The sequence below is a fragment of the Chelonoidis abingdonii genome, chromosome 14, assembly GCF_003597395.2.
Source record: "Chelonoidis abingdonii isolate Lonesome George chromosome 14, CheloAbing_2.0, whole genome shotgun sequence".
NCBI lineage: Eukaryota > Metazoa > Chordata > Testudines > Testudinidae > Chelonoidis > Chelonoidis abingdonii.
In genome coordinates, this window is record NC_133782.1 from 3,078,340 (window position 1) to 3,097,877 (window position 19,538).

Below are 19,538 nucleotides of genomic sequence, written 5' to 3' on the forward strand. Positions count from 1 at the left end.
CAGGTAACAGCCCAGAGCTCACAATTCTCTGGAACCAAAACCTCAGCACTTATAAGCTCTGTTCTCACTCTAGAACCCTGGTTTTTCAGTGGGTTTCTGATTCAGCCACACAAGTTTTCCCCTCGCTTGCTACCATTATATTTCCACAAGACCCACACAAAATATCCCTTGCTCTTGTGCTAGGTGGTTCATTGTAACAATTGCTGTTCCCTGGGCTGATGAAACGAGGAGGTAATGAACATGATTTAGTTGATATTGGTCCTGCTTTGGGCAGGGGGTGAGACTAGATGACCTCCTGAGGTCCCTTCCAGCCGTGATATTCTATGATTCTATGAAAGACCACGAGCGCTCACCTTCGCTCTCTCACCCCAGTTTTACAGTGTGACTCCACTGGCTTCAGTGCAGTTAGTTTTGATTCCTCCTAGTGTGAACGAGAGCAGAATCAGGCTCTGCATTGGTTTCAGCCGCATTTGAAATACGGCAAAACAATTCCAGGGCCTGATTTAAAAAAGAATCATTAGAACTGCATGAGAAATTAATGTGCAAATACATGAGCAAAACAAGTGTGCAAATGTTAATGTTAGCAAAAACCAGGCCCTCGCTGTTAATTTGGATGCTAGTAAAAGCCAGGCGCTCATCTTCTGTCAGATGAAAAAGAACAAACTGGTTCAGGTGTAAGAAATAACACGCTCAGGCTTGTAGAGAACGTTACAAATAACAGAACATATTAAAACGGGTAAATTTGTAGTGGTGTTTTTAACTTGTTATAGACGTAGGCTTTGTGCAGAAAAGGTGTGGGAATCAGATGTGTGTGGAGGTGCATGTAGGGGTGACTGTTCCATGTAGCTCATACCAACGCTGATCTGTCCCGATGCAGGGAAATATTAACTGCCCTGAGTCAGCTCCCGTTGCTTCTTGGGGGGGCGGAGCAGGCTTCTGAAAACCACATTAAACTGCCATAAAATGCCCCTGTGCTCCTGTGGGAATCCAATCCAGCTCTGCGCCTCCTTTCAACTGGAAACCAGATCCTGCCTCGGAAACTTGGGCTGAGGCACCAGGTTTATCTGAGTGATTTACCAGGCTGGGTGACTGAGGGGCTCATTACGTGTTGCTCTGTGGCGTGCCAGCTCCATTAACGCTGGTATCGGCCCTCTCCCCACAGTGGGGGTGAGCTCAGCCAGCATGGCGCATGTTCTGATTCTCTGGGCACGCACCAGAGTGGAGGTGACTTCAGGGCGTGCTAGTTCTGGCATGCCGGGATGAGCTGTCTGCGGAGTAGCTGCTGGGGGGATGCAGAAGGGAAGCTGAGTTCTTGTCCTCGCGAGCTCCCTGGCCAGCCTACGGTTCGCTATTGGTGGGTGGAGTCGGAAAGGTCTGGGCAGTGCTGCAGCCCTTACTCACCTGAGTAGTCCTATTGACTTCAGAGGAGCTACTCCCATGAGGAGCGGCTGCAGCAGGATCCTAGGTGCTAATAGCCTTTAAGGCCAGAAGGAACCATCTAGCCTGACTCCTGCCCTCGGCCAGCCCCAGAACCTCACCCACCCACTCCGGCCATAGGCTCCTAGTCTCTGGCTGAGTTCCTGAAGGCCTCAGATCTTGATTCGAAGACTTCAGAGTGCAGAGAACCCCCCATTTACTCCAGTTCACACTAGTTCCCGCTTCCCTCCATTGTATGACATGCCATGAGCCCATCCCCTGCCCTGTCAGACGAGGGCAGTGACCCAGTGCCCTTCAGAGGCCATATTCTGGCCCCTGCGAACCATCGGGCCTCGGCCTTCAGCTTTCTGAGCGTCGAGCCCTTACTGGCCACCCAGGGTCGGCCTCGGCTTCGCGTCTCATCCCACCCATGGCAGATCTGGTTGCACAGCGCCCCCAGTGCGATCTGCAGCGAGCAGGGCGCCCCTAGTAAGTCGCCGACACCACGCATCTCTCTGGGGGAGGCAGTCGCCTTTGGCTTAGTAGCAGCAGAAGCAGAGCGACAGGCCTGGTGGGGCAGGGCTCTGAGTGGGAGCTTGGAGCTGGGACTTCTTCCCACCTCCTTTTGCTCCAGTGTAGAGTAGAGGGGGTCTCTTCTTCCAGGGGCAACAAAGAGGGGATAGGCTTCTGTCTGCGCTCTGGGGACGGGAGAGGCTCGTTAACTACTCTGGAACTGTGGGGTGCCTGCCCCTAAAGGTTCCCCTAAAGAGTGGGGTTGGGGGTTAAGCACAAGGTCTGGGCTCTGGGCCCATCCCATTGCTGCATCACCATCAGCTGCCGGGCAAAGGTAACAGCCCGTCCTTAGTCCCTCTCCTTGCCAACAAGCTCCATAGGCCAGGAGCTCCTCTCTCGTCTCTACCTGCCAGGCTCCGCGAGCCGATCCCCGAGAGCCTGGAACGCATTACACGCCTGTCGGGAGGGGAAGTCTGTCCCAGTTCCGGACCTGGGGACCCTCGCTAGCCAGGCGAGATTGAAAGCAAGTCCCACAAAGAGCCTTTGTTCCTCTGCTGGAACGAATGGATTGGAGACAGCTGAGGTCATTTGTCAGTCTGCGTTACCGGAGCCCTTACAGGTCAGGCAACGGGAAGGAGGGAACGGGGACAGGTGGAGAGACAGCCAGCCGGACAGACAGACAGAGCAAACAGCTATAAATAACAGCAGCTCTCTCCAGAGCCTGCTCCTGGGGCATCCAGGGGGGGTGGGCCTGGCAGCCACGGGCTACGAAGGGCGAAGTTTTATCTCGGACTCTTCTGGCTAGGGGAGGGGCCTAGACTTCGGCCAGGCCTAGCGCTGGCTGGACAGGACTTGGGGCAAGCCGTCCCTGCTCACCTCTGCCAAACACAGCGTGGGCTCAGACTGCCCCATGGCTGCGTCTAGTCCTGAGCTCACCTGCAGGTCTGCATCGCTCCTCTTCTCCCAGCCTGGGGCTCCCACCTCCCGCCCACCCCATCTGCCAAGGCCCGTTGCTGCTGACCCACAGCCCTGAGCAAAGACGCGTCCCAGAGCCAGAACCAAGCATGGGCTCATGCGGTCAAGCTCTGCATAGTCCTAACCTGCAACACGCCCTGCTAGTCCAGATGGACGGGCCTGTCCTAGCGATGTCTGTCCGTCTGCCTGCGCCCAGCCGGGCGGTATCTGTTGGGTCACAATGCAACAGTGAAAAGCAGCAGTTGCAGCTGAAGGGACCATGTCTGCCCTCTCTCCATGACCTGCTCGCTTTACTCCCAGATGCCTTTGCAGCCCCCCTGCTCCCCAGAGCAGGGACGTCCATCTCCCCTGAATGGGGCAGTGTGGGGATGAGGCTGAGATCAGCCAAGCCATCCCCCTGGCAGCCCAAGCGCAGCCATGGTCTGTTTGCAGAGGAAGATGGAACCATGGAAGATCAGGATTCGGCAGCAGGTCGTTTCAAGCCTGAGACTGCTCCCTGGGGTGAGCTGGAGAAGCGCTCAGTGAGGTGTATGTGTCGGGTGGGGGATGGCTGGGGGATTAGTGCAGTTTTGTTTCATCCCTGCCTGTGGAGTTACAGCTTCATTGGGCTCCATTTCACCCTGGTCCCCATGTTAAGGGGCATAGATCTAGGAAGGATTCCGGGATGAGCTGGGGTTGCTGAGGCGGGGTGAAGCCAGCCCCCGGGAAGGGGCAGGGGGCCCACACACCCAGTGTCTGGAATGAAACTGATTGTTCTAGAAGTGCTGAGTGGTGGGAGCAGCAGCATCCCTCCCGGTGAACCCTCTGCCTCTGTCGGAGCAGTGACCAGGTGCGGGAGGTGGAGCTGAGGGCAGGGTTCCTTTGAAAGTCTCCCTCTGCAGCCACCGAAGGAGCCACCTCCTTCCCTCTCTCTAACAAGAGGAAACTTTTTAGCACGCCACAATTCTTCAGTGAAATTTATGGCCCACGAGGGAGCGGCCTGCCAGGGCTGTTCTCTGCCCGAATGGCTGCCGTGCTTCCTCCGAGGGGCCGAGAGCTGCTTTGATGCGACGCAGGCAGGCCTGCAGCTCCAGCGCCAGCTATTCGGCTCCTTCCCCTGCAGACACACACTGGCCCTGCAACCCATCCACCCCTTCCCTTCCCTTCCTCTCTGATGGCTGCTTACGGAAATGGCTCGCTCGCAAGCAGGCTGCTGGTGGCAACCGGTGGGAGCCCCCGGGGCAGCGTGGCACAGGCCTGTGGAGGCAGCGCGCCACGCCCAGCAAGCCAAAGGCCCATCTAGCTATCGTAATGGGGGGCAATACGGCAGATAGGCAGGCAGCTAATCATCTCCCTCCCCACGTGCCCACAGCTCAGCGGGCACTGCCCAAATCTCACTTGGTAGTAAAAGATCCCTTAAAATCCAGGTGAACTGGATTAACTCCTCCTCCGGAATCACCTCCTTTTATTATTTCTGTAGCCCGCCCCAAATCAGCCTTGTTAGGCAGGCTCTGCCCAGAGGAGTATTGTCCAGTGGTCAGAGCAGGGGCCCGGGGCTAGTCCCAGCTTGGGCGAGTCAGGGTGCCCTCTCTGTGATGTGGTTTCAATACAGTCTCCCCCAGAGGGCATCATGATGCCTCCGGGGTGTTTCTGGAGGGCTTTCTGCCCTGGGCCTGGGGTGCGCAGAAGTGAGTGTGGGGTTTGCAGAACCCACCTTTAACTGACTTCCCTACAATCCCCCAGTTGGAGGGCAGGATGTCTCAGCCCCTGAGTGGGTCTGCCAAACTCATAATGCCCAGAGCAGAGAGCTGAGTCCAGCCAGCCCCTGAGACAGAAGCTGGGAGGGAGCAGTTGGTGCCTCATTCTCTGGGAAGCACCAGCCTCAAATGTACCCCCCACCCTGCAGCCAGATGACACTCTGTCTTCCATACTCTCTAAGCTGCCCTCCCGTCAGCTCCCCCTGATGTACCCTTCTACCACAGCCAGGCAACTTCCCCTCCATCAGAGAACCCATCCTGGCTCCAGCCCCCCAGATCTTCTCCCACTGTGCTCCAGCCCCTTCTGCCCCCATCTCCTTCCTCTAGCTTCCCTGTTCTACTGCCAGCAACCCAAATCCCCTCCACCCCTTTACCCTCTGCTCCTCATGGGCTGTGGGTGGGGATTGTGTGTTTTTTGGAGAGCTATTGGCTGGCTGCACTGCCTGCAGACCCCTCTGCCCCCCATTCCTTCCCCAGCCTCCCCATTGCACCCCCATTCCTTCTGCTCCACCATTCCTTCCTCAGCCCCCAGGACTCCCAGCTCCATCCTCAGTACACCTCCAGCCACCCTGATCTCCCCACTTCACCTCCAGGCCTCCAAATCCCCCCTTATCCTCTGTCCTTCCTTGGCTGTGAGTGGGTTTGTGTTTTGGGGGTGTCTTGGCTCACCACCCCACCCCCAGTTGACATTGAGGGTTACACATCTGGTCTGGAGCATCTGACAAGCATCTTAGAGCATCTGGAGCATCTTAGCTCTGAGGTCCCCCTCCAATGGACCCCTGTGGGAGGGGAGCACTGGGTCTGGTGGCAGCTGAGGGGGGTCATGACAGACCATCAAAGTTACAAATGAGTCCTGAGCCCATAAAGGTTAAGAAACTGTTCTCAGGCCTGCCTGCTCTGCTGTCTGCATTGCTGCCAGAGCTGGAGTCAGCCTCATGACCCTTAGACCTGTGAATTCTCTATCATCATTTTTTTATCCCCTCTCCATTCATCAGCACCACATACAAGAGCAGGGTGAGTTCGGCTGCCCGTTTCTGGCACAGTTAGTGGCACAACTGCACAGCAAAAGGGACCCTAAAAGACACATTTCAAGCACTAAGTGGAAATATGTTAAAACTAACCAGCGGAGCTTCCCGCTTCTGGCTATTCTTGGGGTAAAAAGGTGTGTAAGCTTCCAGAAATGGAGAGACGTATAAGGCCAAATTCAATCCCTGACCTAGGGATCAAAGCAGGTGCAGGATAAGAGCTGTGCCTGCAGTTACACTCAGCGGAATAAAAACGATCAGCTTGTCCTGCCGTGTGACTGGTCCCCAGCCGTGTTCAGGAAGAAGTTTCCACGCATGACTGCTCAATTAGGTGCATCATGGGCGGCTCATGGCTTCCTTAAAGCCCCCCACAGGGACCACTCTCAAGCCAGGCTACCGGACGAGATGGACCATTTCTCTGTTCCGCTCTAGTGGTCCCTATGCTCCTAGCCCTGGTGCTTCCACAGGGGTCCCAGGTTTCTCTGCAGGGATTCCTAGGACTTGGCAGTCTCTGTGGCCAAAGGGAGAAGCAGCATCGTCCCCTCCTGGCCTCCAGCTGTCATTAAACCTCTGCAGAGTCGCTGCTCGCACAGCATTTACCAGGCCTCTGTGCTTGGCTGAGAAGGAAAATTCGCCAGGCAAAAGGAAGGGGAGACAGGCTGAGGGAGGCCGAGTGGCTCTAAGTGGGTGACGTTTGGAGAGCTCACCCGAAAGCTCCTTAGGGTGGGGTGGGGGGTAGCGGCTAGCACATCAGGCTGGGCTCCGTTTAATCCCACTCTGCCCCTTGCTGGGAAAGACTCTCAGTGCGGTGGAGGGGAGACTCGCCCGGCTCCTGGGGGGATAGGCATAAAGGGGTTTCAGATCCTCAGAGAACAGAGTTTATAGCTACAGCACCTTAGCAGCGGCTGAGGATCCCTATGGGAGCGATGGGGCCCAGCTGAGAACGGTGCGGAGCTAGGAGGGTTCCAGAGCCGGCTCCATGCTGGGGAGGGGGGGAACACGCTGCACTGAGCCCAGCCCCATGGTAGTGAAGTGCCATATGGCCCTTAATGAAAAGAGTCCCCCAGCGTGGCTGGGACGTGTCTCCCAAAGTCACACCCAGTGTCAGTAGCAGGGCTTGGGACAGAACCCAGGAGTCCTGGGGCTGATCTATCTACGGTACTTCTGTAGCTCCCGTTACCATGGTGTCCATGTGCTCCACAAGCATCCAGGTGCTTCTCTTCCCAGCACTCCAGCTGTGCAGGGCAGGGCTTTATCCCCACTGTACAGGTGGGAGCTGAGGCCCTGAGAAGCTCTGTGACATGCCCAGGGTTGAGCAGGAAGCCTGGGGTGGAGCAGGACAGTGAAGCTGGCTTTTCCAATGCCCAGGCTTGTGCCCTAACTGCTGGCTCCCCTCCCTCTCCAGAGGAGACGAGCACTCCCAGCCAGGCATCAGATCAGCTCCTTCGGGTGTCTGGGGCAGCAGGTGAGAGCTCGATCCCTGGGCACAGTGTGTTCTAGGGGTGGGGGCAGCAGGTCAGCCTGGGAAAGCCCTGAGTGGGACAAGGCATGAGGTGATTGCTCACTTCCCAGGAGACAGGAGGAAATGGTGTCATTTGTGGCCACAGAGCAAAGATCTGGCCCCGGGCGGGGAGAGAAATACAAGCAGCCCAAGGCCCTGCTGCTCCTGCCATCAGTCGGCTGACAACGGGGTAAGGCTGCCATCTGCTGTCTGCTCCGACGGCCGCAGAATCTGATAGTCCATCTGTACGGACCTGTGTACACCTACTGCATACAGACACACCCGTACTGGCCCGGCTCGGCTCGGCTCGGCTCGGCTCAGCTCAGCTCATGTCCGCATACAGACACACCCGTACTGGCCAGGCTCGGCTCAGCTCGGCTCGTGTCCGCATAGACACACCCGTACAGGCCTGGCTCGGCTTGTGTCCACCGCATATGGACGCACCCGTACACGCCCGGCTCAGCTCATGCGCACCTCATATGGACACACCTGTACAAGCCCGGCTCGACTCCTACCTACTGCATATGGACACACCCGTACACACCCGGCTCAGCTCGCACGCACCTCATACGGACACACCCGTACACGCCCGGCTCAGCTCACGCCCATCTCATACAGACACATCCGTACACGCCTAGCTCGGCTCACGCCCACCTCATACGGACACACCCGTACAAGCCCAACTCAGCTCACGCCCATCTCATACAGACACATCCGTACACGCCTAGCTCGGCTCACGCCCACCTCATACGGACATACCCATACAGGCCCGGCTCAGCTCGTGTCCACCGCATACAGACACACCTGTACATGCCTGGCTCGGCCCACACCTACTGCTGACACCTGCAAGTCTGCACAGCTGCACAGGTTCAAGCCTTGGGCATATGCGTGCATCTGTGCTGTGTGATTCTTGCACGACGGGCAGTGTTCTCTGCTGGCTCCTGGACACATCGCCACACGGGGACACAATGGATCCCATTCCATTTTATTACATAAATAGGTTACAAGAGTTTTCCCCTGTAATAAAATAAACCCCAAGTCTCCCCTTCCCCCACAGACCCTCCTTTCCCAGCTGAGCGCTGGGACACTCCTGACCTCCCCTCCTTTCCCTTAATATCTGGGCTCCGGCCTTGCTCCTTGCCTGCCCATTGAGGCTGGAAAGCAAGGCTCCCTCACACTTATGGGTGATAGACACTCCTGCAGTTGCAACCCCGCCCCATCCCACCTGCAGCTGGGAGCATGGCCTCTGCATAGAGGCATTTCTGCTCAGCCTGCTTCAAGGTCCCTGGCAGATCACAGCCCCTGGGGAGACCAGCAGCAACAGAGACACAGCAAAGAAATGCAGAAAACCGTCCAGGGCTTAGCTCCCATTGCAAGACAGGTGCCCCTGGCTGCTTCAGCCTGGGACATCCCAGGTGGCAGGTGCAGAGTCCCTGGAGTCCGGCAAAGGGCTCCCCCTGCAGGTGAGGTTGGGTGTGGAGGGGTCAAGCCTGGGGTTGATAGCGGGTCTCTGAGATAAGGCAGGCGGCTCTGGGCTCCAGGAATCGGCCGTCTAGCGAACAGCTCCCGCCGCAGGTCTGGTGCGGAAGGTCTCTTCTGACCAGCGAGCGGCTCCTAGCGCAGGTCTGGGGTGGAGGCGCCCAGGTAGGTGCGAAGGTCGCTGATGTTCGATGGGATGATTTTGGCAGGGATGGTCTCCCTGTTCAGCCGCTTGTATGCTGCGTAGCGGTGACACCCCCCAAAGGAATAGAAATAATCCCCCCCTTGGCTGCCTTTGATCCAGAGGATGTCTATAGGGGGCACCTTGTCCGCTTCCTCCTGGGGAGCAGAGAGAGAGCATTCGAAACAGGGTCAAACAGCAGCAGGGAGCTAACGCCATCCAACCCATCTGCCAGAGTCTAAAGACTCACCCCTCCAACACCCAGTCGCCCCAGCTGTGAGCTTCCCCACAGCAGTGCCTGCTCACGATGCAGGCTGACATTACATTCCTGGCAGTATTGGTATAACCCTGTTGTCACAGAGTCCCCGGGCAATGCTCTGGAACTGCTCCCCACCAAGCTAGTCAGGGCTTTGGGGAGCTTCCTCTCCCTTGGAGCAGACTTGTTCAGGACAAGAAGCTCACATGTCTTCCTGGGTCTCTCCTTGGAGCATTCAGCATCCTCTGCCCCTCTGTGCACTTCCCACAGTGAGCCCACCCAGGCGAGGTCCTGGGGAAGCCACAGGGTCCTGCACCCCCACTTCGCAGTCAGACATGACTCTCAGCCAGCCAGTAACACAGAGGTTTACTTGATGACAGGAACAGGGTCTAAAACAGAGCTTGTAGGTACAGCGAACCGGACCCCTCAGCCGGGTCCATTCTGGGGGGCAGTGAGCCAGACCCCCAGGTCTGCACTTCACTCCTCGTCCCCAGGCAGCTCCAGACTAACAACCCCCTCCAGCCCCTCCTCTCTGCTCAGCCCCTTTCCCGGGCCAGGAGGTCACCTGATCTCTGTGTCTCCAACACCTTCAGTTGGCACCTTTGCAGGGGAGGGGCCCAGGCCATCAGTTGCTAGGAGACAGAGTGCCAGGCATTTAGGTGCACTGACCCCTTCCTCTGCAGCAATCACACACCCTTATTTCACCACCTAGATATTAAGAACTGCATAGGGGACACTGAGGCACCAACACTGTATTCAGAGCAACATTAAGAACATTCCCAGTTCGTCACATCTGTGTTACCAGCACAATCTCAGCATTCCCAGGATGAACGCAGGAAGAGCAGGCACATGTCACTGTGCCTACTGCAGCGCAGCCACTTGGCACAACCTTGGCATCGCTGGCATGGCCACCCCCTGCATAACCTGGGCTTAGCAGGTGGCTCCGTTCTCAGCATTGCCAGCGAAATGCTGCCATCACCCGTACAATTCCAGCATCGCTCAGTGCCCTCATCCCAGCATCGCCTGTACAATTCCAGGATCACTCAGCTCCCCCATCCCAGCATGGCCCATACAATCCCAGCATCACTCAGCGCCCCCATCCCAGCATCGCCAGCGAAACGCTGCCATCACCCATACAATCCCAGCATCGCTCAGTGCCCCCATCCCAGCATGCCCCATACAATTCCAGCATCGCCCGTACAATTCCAGCATCATTGATACAATCCCAGCATGCCCCATACAATTCCAGCATCACCCGTACAATCCCAGCATCGCTCAGTGCCCCCATCCCAGCCTGGCCCGTACAATTCCAGCATCGCTCAGTGCCCCTATCCCAGCCTCGCTGATACAATCCCAGCATCGCCAGCAAAACGCTGCCATCACCCGTACAATCCCAGCATTGCTCAGTGCCCTCATCCCAGCATCGCCAGTACAATCCCAGCATCGCTTACTGCCCCCATCCCAGCGTCGCCCGTACAATCCCAGCATCGCCAGCAAAACGCTGCCATCACCCGTACAATCCGAGCATTGCTCAGTGCCCTCATCCCAGCATTGCTCAGTGCCCCCATCCCAGCATCGCTCAGCGCCCCCATCCCAGCATCACTGATACAATCCCAGCATCACTCAGTGCCCTCATCCCAGCATCACCCGTACAATCCCAGCATCGCTCAGTGCCCCCATCCCAGCATCTCCCTGACAATCCCAGCATCACTCAGGGCCCCCATCCCAGCATCACCAGTACAATCCCAGCATCGCTCAGTGCCCCCATCCCAGCATCGCTGGTACAATCCCAGCATTGCTCAGCGCCCCCATCCCAGCATGGCCAGCGAAGCACTGCCATCCCCAAGATGTCTAATCCTGGTGTTACCTGGATGGTTTTCATGAGACTCGTCACCTTGCTCTCCTCCAGGGCTGAGGGGATGGGTCTGATGAGCACCCTCATGGGGACATTGTGTACGGTGGGGATATTGTCGGAGTGGATGCTTCGGTTCCCCTGGTCTTCTTCCGCTGGGCCCGTGCTAGCCATCGCTGTGGCCCAGCCCCTGCCAAGAGCTCCTCGAAGCACACGCCACTGCCCACCTGCCCTCACCTGCGGCAGCCACTCCTGCCCCAGAGCCCCACGAAGCGCTGCCGGGAAGGCCTTAACGCTCCGGCGTGAATTGCACCATTTGGGAGTGCAAAGGAATCTGTCCCCCAGCCCAGCTCCACCTGGCCTGGGTGAGGGTCACCGCCCCGGGTGGGTTTCTCAATTGCACGAAGCTTTCACTCTGAGCTTTCAGCCTGGGACCCGGTTCTGGGTCACCTCTCCCCGCTGTGTGTGAGGTGGAGAGGCTGTTTCCGGCAGGGCGAGGGCGGCTGAGTCACAGTGAGTGTGCAGTGTGCAGTGTGCAGTGTGCTTCGCCCTCACTCATGGGGCAGCCGGGAAGCCAGTTCCATCATCACTCCCCTGGAGGCGGGGCCTGCCTTCCTCTGCCGACTCAGAATGAACCAGCAGAACGGAGTCAGGGCATCCCATGAGGAGTCCGGGGGATGGGGCAGGCCGAGGGCCTGTCCGCTCAGCATGGCCCTTAAAGATCCTAGGCTGCAAGTCCCAGGAGCCCAGTGTCTTTAACGAAATCATTAGCTCCTTGCCCCAGCCTGCCCTCCACCCCAGAGGTGGCTGCCTCTCAATGTCTCGGTTTGGGATTGTCCAGCCCCACATAGACATAAACCTCTGCTCCCAGGGTGATCACTGCCCTTAGCCAGGGAGCTCCTTGCAGCAGGGGCTGTGCAGCGTGTTGGGGATGTGCCTGGCATGCAGCCAGCGGTACTGTAAATAAATAACCCTACAGAAAAACTCTGGGCCCCAGGACTTCCTGAAAGCAGCTGGCAGTTGGGACATGCGCCTGCCATGACAGTCAGCAGCTGGGTGGTTATAGGTAGGAGCCTGTCGGTCTACAGCCCCCACTCTCAGCTCACTGCCCTTTCATTTTAGGGAGCTCTGGCCTGGCCGGGCTGACTCTTACCAGAACTTTTAGGATCCTGAGGTTTACTGTGGGTGGGTCGTTAGGATGAGGCCTGTAGAACTACTGTCCTGTTTGCTGTGCAGGGACATTAAAAATCCCCTGCCACTTTCGTCCTGAGCCAGAACTTTGTTCCGGGCTGAACTTTTCCTTCCCCTGCTGCATAGGCTGTTTACCTGCTCCACCCCAGAGGTGGCTGCATTCCAGTGGCACTGAATGACTTTAGCATTGATGTCCTTCCAATCCCTGAGGACGAACAGTGCTGCATTAAAACAAAACCAGAAAATGTGACTGAGCAGCAAGGAATGAACGTTGATATCCCAGTCAGGTTTCTATATGAGGGTTGGTGTAACAAGCGAGGGCACTACATTGGGATCTATCCACAGCCTCGGTCCAAATAACAGAGTTGGTCCAATTACAGCTCGGTCCTCTGTTGGGTCATCTCCCTCATCCTCCTCTTGTAAGACATCGTCCCAAACGGTGCTCAGCTAGGGCAGGCCCAGAGGCACGAGGGCTCTGACGTCCCCTCCCTCTCACACCTGAAGACAAGGTGGTGCACAGCCACGTGTAATTACTCCTTGTAACTGGCACAAGTGAGAACAAAGCTGATCGAGGCTCGTGTGCATAGCCGATGAACCAAGCCAGGGGCAGGTACGTATCAAGGCGGATGTGAGTGCAAGCAGGTGAGATGGGTTTTGGTTTTGATCATAAAGATGCACACATGTTTAGACAGCAAATTGAGCGCAGGCCTTGTGCTCCTGGCAGATCTTGGTGTCACAAGCGGGTGCACACGCAGTGGAGACACTGGGGCTCCATGGTGGCTCATTCAGCAGAGACTCCAGATCCCACGGAAGGTACGTCTGTACTGCAAAAACAAAAGGTCCCACAGCAGCAAGTCTCAGCCCAGCTTAACTGATTCAAGCTCATGCTACAGGGCTACAATGAGCAGCGTAGACCTTTGGGCTCGGGCTGGAGCCTGGGGTCTCAGACCCACCCCCCTTGCTGGGTTTCAGAGCCTGGCCTCCAGCCCGAGCCCGAACATCTACTTCTATGGGCCGCGGCTCATTTTTTGCAATGAAAACATAGTCAGTTGGGGCTCCAGCCCCCTGGTGCCATCCAGCTGGGAAACTAACCAGAGATGATCCTGTCTCACCACATTGATTTTAGGAAAATCCGTCATTCCCTGACCCATTTGCATTGAACTCAGGGGGACTGATAGAGGCAGGTCTAGGTGCTAGGAGCTCCTGGGGTCTAATTCCCAGGCAGCTCTGACACTGACTTGCTGATGTGGCATTGTGCAAATCACCCACCCTCCCTGTCTCATTTCCCTCATGTAAAATGGAGATGGTCCCTACTTCCTGGTTATGGTTAGATGTTAGGCTGCATGTGTGTGTTCTCCCTGTGTGCTGCCCCAGCTCTGTGCAGACAGCGGGCACAGCAGACCTCGAGCGAACCGCTCAATGACCACAAGATCTGTTAAGGAACGAAGGTGCCAGGCCAGGTTTATTGTTGACGAAGCATGGTACTAGCACCTGGCAGACTCTACAAGGATACTAAGACATGTATGCCTGTGACAATGAATGCAGATCAGTATATGGTGGGACTTTCCACTGCCCCTTAGGCTGGCCAAAGATACTTCCTCTGAGATCCATCTTTATACCCTGATACAAACAAGTTATCTCCTGTCATTCTAACCTTAGTTTTTAGGAGGGGCCGGTGTGCTCCTCATTCTTGGGGAATATTTTGTACCATCCTTGATATCGGGATGTTCTGGTATCACTTGGTATCAGGATGTTCTGGTACCACTAGATATCGGGCTGTGTTTGCTGAGTACTCTGTGCTTAGCACTTCTCAGGAATGTGTATTTCTGCAATATCAGCCCTGTTCTTGCCAGATTTTGTGAGCAGGTCCTGCCTTATACCAAGCCTCTGATACAAGGGCTTATGTCTTAGGCTCTTTTCCTACTACACCGGTCATGGGGGTGTTCAGAGGATCCATTTGTATATGCCTGGAAGAAGCTTTGAAGATGAAAAGTGCAGGAGCTGGCAGTCTTCGTATCCAGAGTGGAGATACCTCCTGCCTGTGAATTGGACGCACTTGTTATGGTATTTAATTACTGCTTTTTATTTGTGATTCTATTTGTCATTACTGCCTGGAGGCCCAGTCAGTACCTGGGCCCCATTAGATCACATAAACACCCAGGAAAATGGGATCCTTGTCCTGCTTACTTAACAAGATCAGTGATCTCTGGCTGATTGGAGAAAGGGATCCATCCAACATATGGACAGTTTTACATGCATGTTTATATATTTTAAAAACAGATGAAAACGAAAGGCCCATCAGCCTGCCTGAAGGGTGCATGGAGGCTCCCAGATCAAAGACACAGCCCTTTCCCCAGAGGGTCCTTGGCAGCACATCAGAAGGCAGACCAAAGCAAGAGTAAGTGGCGGTGAAAGGCAGTCCTATGCCGAGCTGGGTGAATAGTTAACCCCCGCCCGCCCCCAAACCGGATTTGCAAATACTTGCATGGCTGAAAGCACCATCCTCGTTTTGCTGTGATTTGTGGGGTTGTATTGTCGACTCTTCGTGAGCGTTTGGACGGCTGCAAGATATTCGCAGAAAGAGTCGCAAGTCCCAAGAGTTTCATGAATTTTAGCAGCCGTGATGACTCATCTGCAAAATCAGAGCCTGATTCACAGGTCTCCTAATTACGATGTTTCCCGGCCAGCCACCAGGAAGCAGAGACAATACATTTTGAGTCAGGTGACTAACCACATGAACAGTGAACTGCCAGAGGCAAAGTTCACTGACAACTTAGACCTGGTCTACACCTAAAACTTAGGTCACCCTAGCTTTGTCACTCAGGGTTGTGAAAAATTCACACTCTGTGCGACAGAGTTAGGTCGACCACCCCTACTGTAGACGCAGCGAGGTGAATGGAAGAATCCGTCCAGCGCCTTAGCTACTGCCCCACATCGCTGTAGGTAGCGCCTACACTGCAGTGCCTTAACTATGCCACTGTGGTGTAGCCCCACCTTGAGAGGCTGCACATGATTCGCTAACTCTTCTGCCCACATTTGCAAAGAACAAAGCCACTCAAAGGGTTGGGATTGCAAATGATTCACTTGCCACAAAGGAGCAAGGCTGCTAATGAGGTTTATTCCCCAGGAGCCAGCTTGAGGGTGTGTGAGTGCAGGAGCGAATGGAAAAGCCCAGGCAGCTGGAACGTTTGGGTTTCAAATCTGCCTTCTGAATGTTTAATAAGGGCCTGGGCTCCTTCCCTGGGATTTTTTGGCATGCGTTTGAAGATCTCAAGATCCCTGCGGGGCTGACTCTGGAAGCTTTTCGACTGGAGTGCTGCTATTTAAGACTTCACTTCTTTTTATTTTCAGGTCAGCGCTCTGCTGTTGCTCTCAGCCTCACCGGCTCTTTAACGAGCAGGGTGGCATTAGCATAAATCTATTGCTCGCCCCAGCATGAGCTCACCGGTTTCCAGCTCCCAGAAAAAGGAACTAGGAGGACCAGAAGCAGAAGGCACAAGGACAGCAAAGATTCCACTGTCGACACCAGGAGAGTGGCCAGTGACTGAGCTGTAGGTCACGCCAGTTCCCTATCGCTCCCTTTCTGCTCTTTGCAGGCACCTCTGCTTTTGCCCTGGGTGTGCAATGAATTGGCAGCAGCAGGAGAAGAGAGCCTTTGCCTGGTTGTGCCCAGGAAGCGCCTGCTTCAGGAGGAATGCTTTAGACCAGCACATGTTGGCAGAAGCAAGAGCAGGATAAGGCAGAGGACTGCGAGATGGGGGCATTGGTGTGTCAACCGGCAGAAAAGTGCAGGGAAGCCAGGGACAAACCCATGAGGGGCCTTTCACTTGCTCAGTACCCATCCCACTCCCTTGTCCTGTGCCCCTGCTCTCAGAGCTCTGCCCTGCCTCCCCCGAGCTGCCAGTGCTCTCACTCCAGTCACAAGACACCATTCGCTTCAGAGGGCTAAGGAAGAGGGAGAGGCCAGTTTTGGTGCATTGTGGGGATTTTACATCTTCCTCTAAAGAGACAGACATTAGCTGCGCTCAGACACCAGATGGATCATTGGCTTGTTCTGCTACAGCCAGTCTCATGCTTCTGCAAGGGGCAAGAGCTAAGTGAATGTGGGCTTCAAAGGGCTGATGCACGTGTGTGCCTCAAAGGCATTCTGGGAAGGCAAGCACCTCCTGGACCTTTCCCTTGTGCTTTTTGCTGTTTTGGTTTTGAGATTCTAAAGATGCCTGCAGATAAGTCAATTCATGTGTGTACTCTAGGTACTCTTGTAACCGGAAGGAATTCTCGCTAGCTACTGCACAGTATATGAAGAGTGGATTTTTAATTTCCTCTTCATTCTGCAGGAAAAATATTAACCAAAGGAATAGCTCATAAATGAAAAGTAGCCCAGGCAGGCGTCTTGCTGCTTCTCAGGACAGCATAAAAGATCCTGGCTCAGCAATGGTTGAGCAGGGAAATGACAGTTGATGCCCAAGGTATTTCCAGGCACGGTTTATTAAACGAATCACTTGTCCTTGGACCTGCGCGTTCAAGTGTGATGCACCTCAGGCCTTGTGACAGGTGTGTTATATTTTTCTACTAGTTTTCCCAGCTTTAGCCTGCAACCGCCCCTCAGCCATATGTACAGATCTCCAGAGACAGGTGTCTGAGTAGCAGAAGTCCCTTTAATATCCCTGAATTGCATTACCAGTAATACTGCAGGTGGCCAGTTCTCGGTAGACGTCTCACCGTGTTCTGCCAAATACAAAACCTGGCAGAAAAATCAATCATGCACAGAAAATTATTGCTGTCAGATTTCCTATATACAATATAAACACGGAGCAGGGACTGGCCCTCCTGTACTGTCCCCAGTGCAATCAAACCAGGGGGGCTGGTTCACGCACAGCTCCCATGGATAAACCCCAAAAGAAAGTGCTCCGCCTTCTGTCCCCAGGGGAAGGTAAGTATGGTAACGGTGATTCCATTGAGGAAGGGCTCATCAGAGAAGAATACTCACAGCACGTGTGTGTGTGTGTGTGTGTGTGTGTGTATTTGTAGAAGAAAGGTCTCTCTTTATTCTGGAGCGTGTCTCAGTGCTGAGCACCGACTCACCTGACACGTATGTGTATGTATGCATGAATCAAGGTGTGTGAATGGCACTGCGTGAGTAGGGGAGTGAAGCTCTGCATATATAACGGGGCGTGTGTTTGCGCACACAGAGCAGTGGTGCAAGTGAGGCTACATGTATAGAGGATGTGAGTGGGATGCAGTTCACATCTGAGGTTATGGGCAAATGCGCAGCCACGTATGTGTGATTAGCTGTGAGTGCGTGGGGCAGGTAGGATTGTGCCTGTGAAGTTGTGCACCTGGTGCTTACATGCAACTATGCAGGTGTGTGGAGCCACTTGTGCAATCAAGGTGTGCATGCATGAGTGTGTGCATGTGTGTCCTGTGAGGTGAGGTGCATAGAAAAGACTTCAGACATGACAGCAGATGTGAGAACACATGTGCAAAGGAACATGGGAGGCTGTATATTGGAAGAAGGACATGGGTACATGTGTGTGCATTCCTACATACGTGAGGCTCTAAGAGCTGGGCATGTTGGCAGGCCCCTGTTGCGGCTCAGCCCTGGTCTCTTGGACCAATGCTCTCTGGCACAGACAGCATGGTGACTGACAGACCATCACAGGCTCAGGATCTGAGGTAGGAAACAGGAAGTGTTGTGGTGGGATTGCATGTGATGGGGAGGAAGCGCAGCAGGCCGCAGATGGTGCAGTCAGTGGTGTTGGTGAAAGGTTTGGCGCACATGGGCATGGCAAAGGGTGCTCTCCATTGGGAAAGTTGCATAGAAATGACTGTTTTATTTCCTTTGCAGCCTGGAACCCTGGCAAAGGGCAAGGAGCCCTTCTTCGGCATTGAGGAAGACGAGGGAGAACAGCTTTGCCTTGACCAGCCTGCTCCCAATTGGCAGAGTACAGAATCCCTTTCGAAGGGGCAATGCCCAGCTGCAGCAGGCTAGCTTTAGTTTCTCCCGCCAGCTGTGGAACTGCTACAGTCTGGGCTTGACCCCCCTGCCCCTCAACCTGGGAGTAAGGGAATTCCCCAAGGTCACCGAAGGCCCCGCATTTCTCCCACTCCAAATACTCGCCCTGGGAACAGCGCCGCTCTGCAGGCAGCTTCAGACCCTCAAAAGATACATGCAAAGGGGCCCCTAGGGTCCGGCGCGGCCCTTTCTGTCCTGGCAAATCAGTAATCAAAAGCATAAATTATAAATAATATAAATTAGAGCATTTAAATAGACCCCTCCCCCCCGAACTTTACAGTAACACTGGTTCTCTCTTTATTCACCGGCGTCTACCACAGGGAACTCCAGCTCTGTGACTGAGGGAGGGGCGGCTGGGGGTTCTAGCCCCTGAACATCCAGTCTGTCTGAATCAGCAGGATGCACTGTTGATTGGGCAATGCTGGAAGCCCATTGGGACACAGGAGGATCGGAGCATGGTCCACAGCCACAAGCCTTCCTGTTAGGTGGACTGAAGTCCTCTTTCTCCCCCATCCCCCGACATTCTGAGTCAGTTTGGGTCAGGGTGCTGCCCTCTCAGACTTGGCCACCAGCCCAAAGGCTTAGCTTGGTGCGGCCACCTCCCAGGACAAAACCCCTCAGTGTGACATTGCAGCCTCAGGGGGAGCATCGGGATGCGTGAGGAGTGGGGCTGGCCCTTCCCAAATTCAGATTGGGATTTAACACCCTGCCACACCTCCTCTGGCACTCTCCTGGTCTGCAGGGAAAAGCATAGGTGCAGTTGAATAGCATGGGAATCTGTCTTTGACATCACAGACCAGCTCACAAAACTTGTGCCTGGGAAGGACTTTTCCCTTGGGCATGTTGGCTGGGATCTTATGAGGTTTTTCTGCCTTTTTCTGGGGCACTGAATGGAGACCTGCTGGGCATACCCAACAGGGCTGATAGTTCTGGCTATAGGATGTGGGCCCTGGGCATTGGTGGAGCTTAATCCTTCCTGGCATCTTGTCCTACATTGCCATGGGATTTGGGATGGATGGAAACCGCAGAAGTTTTAAGTTTTGTTTCAGTTCCTCTCACTGTAAGGGTCTCCCATCATAAAGCACTGGATTGTGATGGCTGCACAACTCGCCAGAGAATTGGTAACTCACTTGAACAAGGGCAACTCTCTGCTTCCCAGAGTGACCCTCCAGTTGCGGAGTGTGTGTGTACAGTATTGCCAATCCCCAAAATCCGGAGATGTGTCTTAAAAATCATGAGATTGATTTTAAAACCTCCTGAATTTGGGGTTTTCTTTAATTTACCTTCTGGTTTTTAAACACCTAGGGGGCACTCAGGTTAGGGGTCTAAACTTTTCTCTGCACCAATAAGGGCTAGAATCTTCCTTTATGTTTCAAATGAAAGCTGAGATTCTGACA

The 19,538-nt window shown here is 54.8% G+C and overlaps 1 protein-coding gene across 1 annotated transcript; it reads right to left on the reverse strand.

The window, feature by feature from the left end:
• Positions 1-8,737: 8,737 nt before the first annotated feature.
• On the reverse strand, positions 8,738-11,465 carry SRXN1 (sulfiredoxin 1). The gene is made up of 2 exons (XM_032766385.2): positions 10,950-11,465; positions 8,738-8,984 (listed from the first exon to the last, which is right to left on the reverse strand). Exons 1-2 carry the CDS (start codon positions 11,106-11,108, stop codon positions 8,781-8,783), a joined length of 363 nt encoding a protein of 120 aa, XP_032622276.1. The 5' UTR covers positions 11,109-11,465; the 3' UTR covers positions 8,738-8,780.
• Between the last annotated feature and the right edge of the window lie 8,073 nt (positions 11,466-19,538).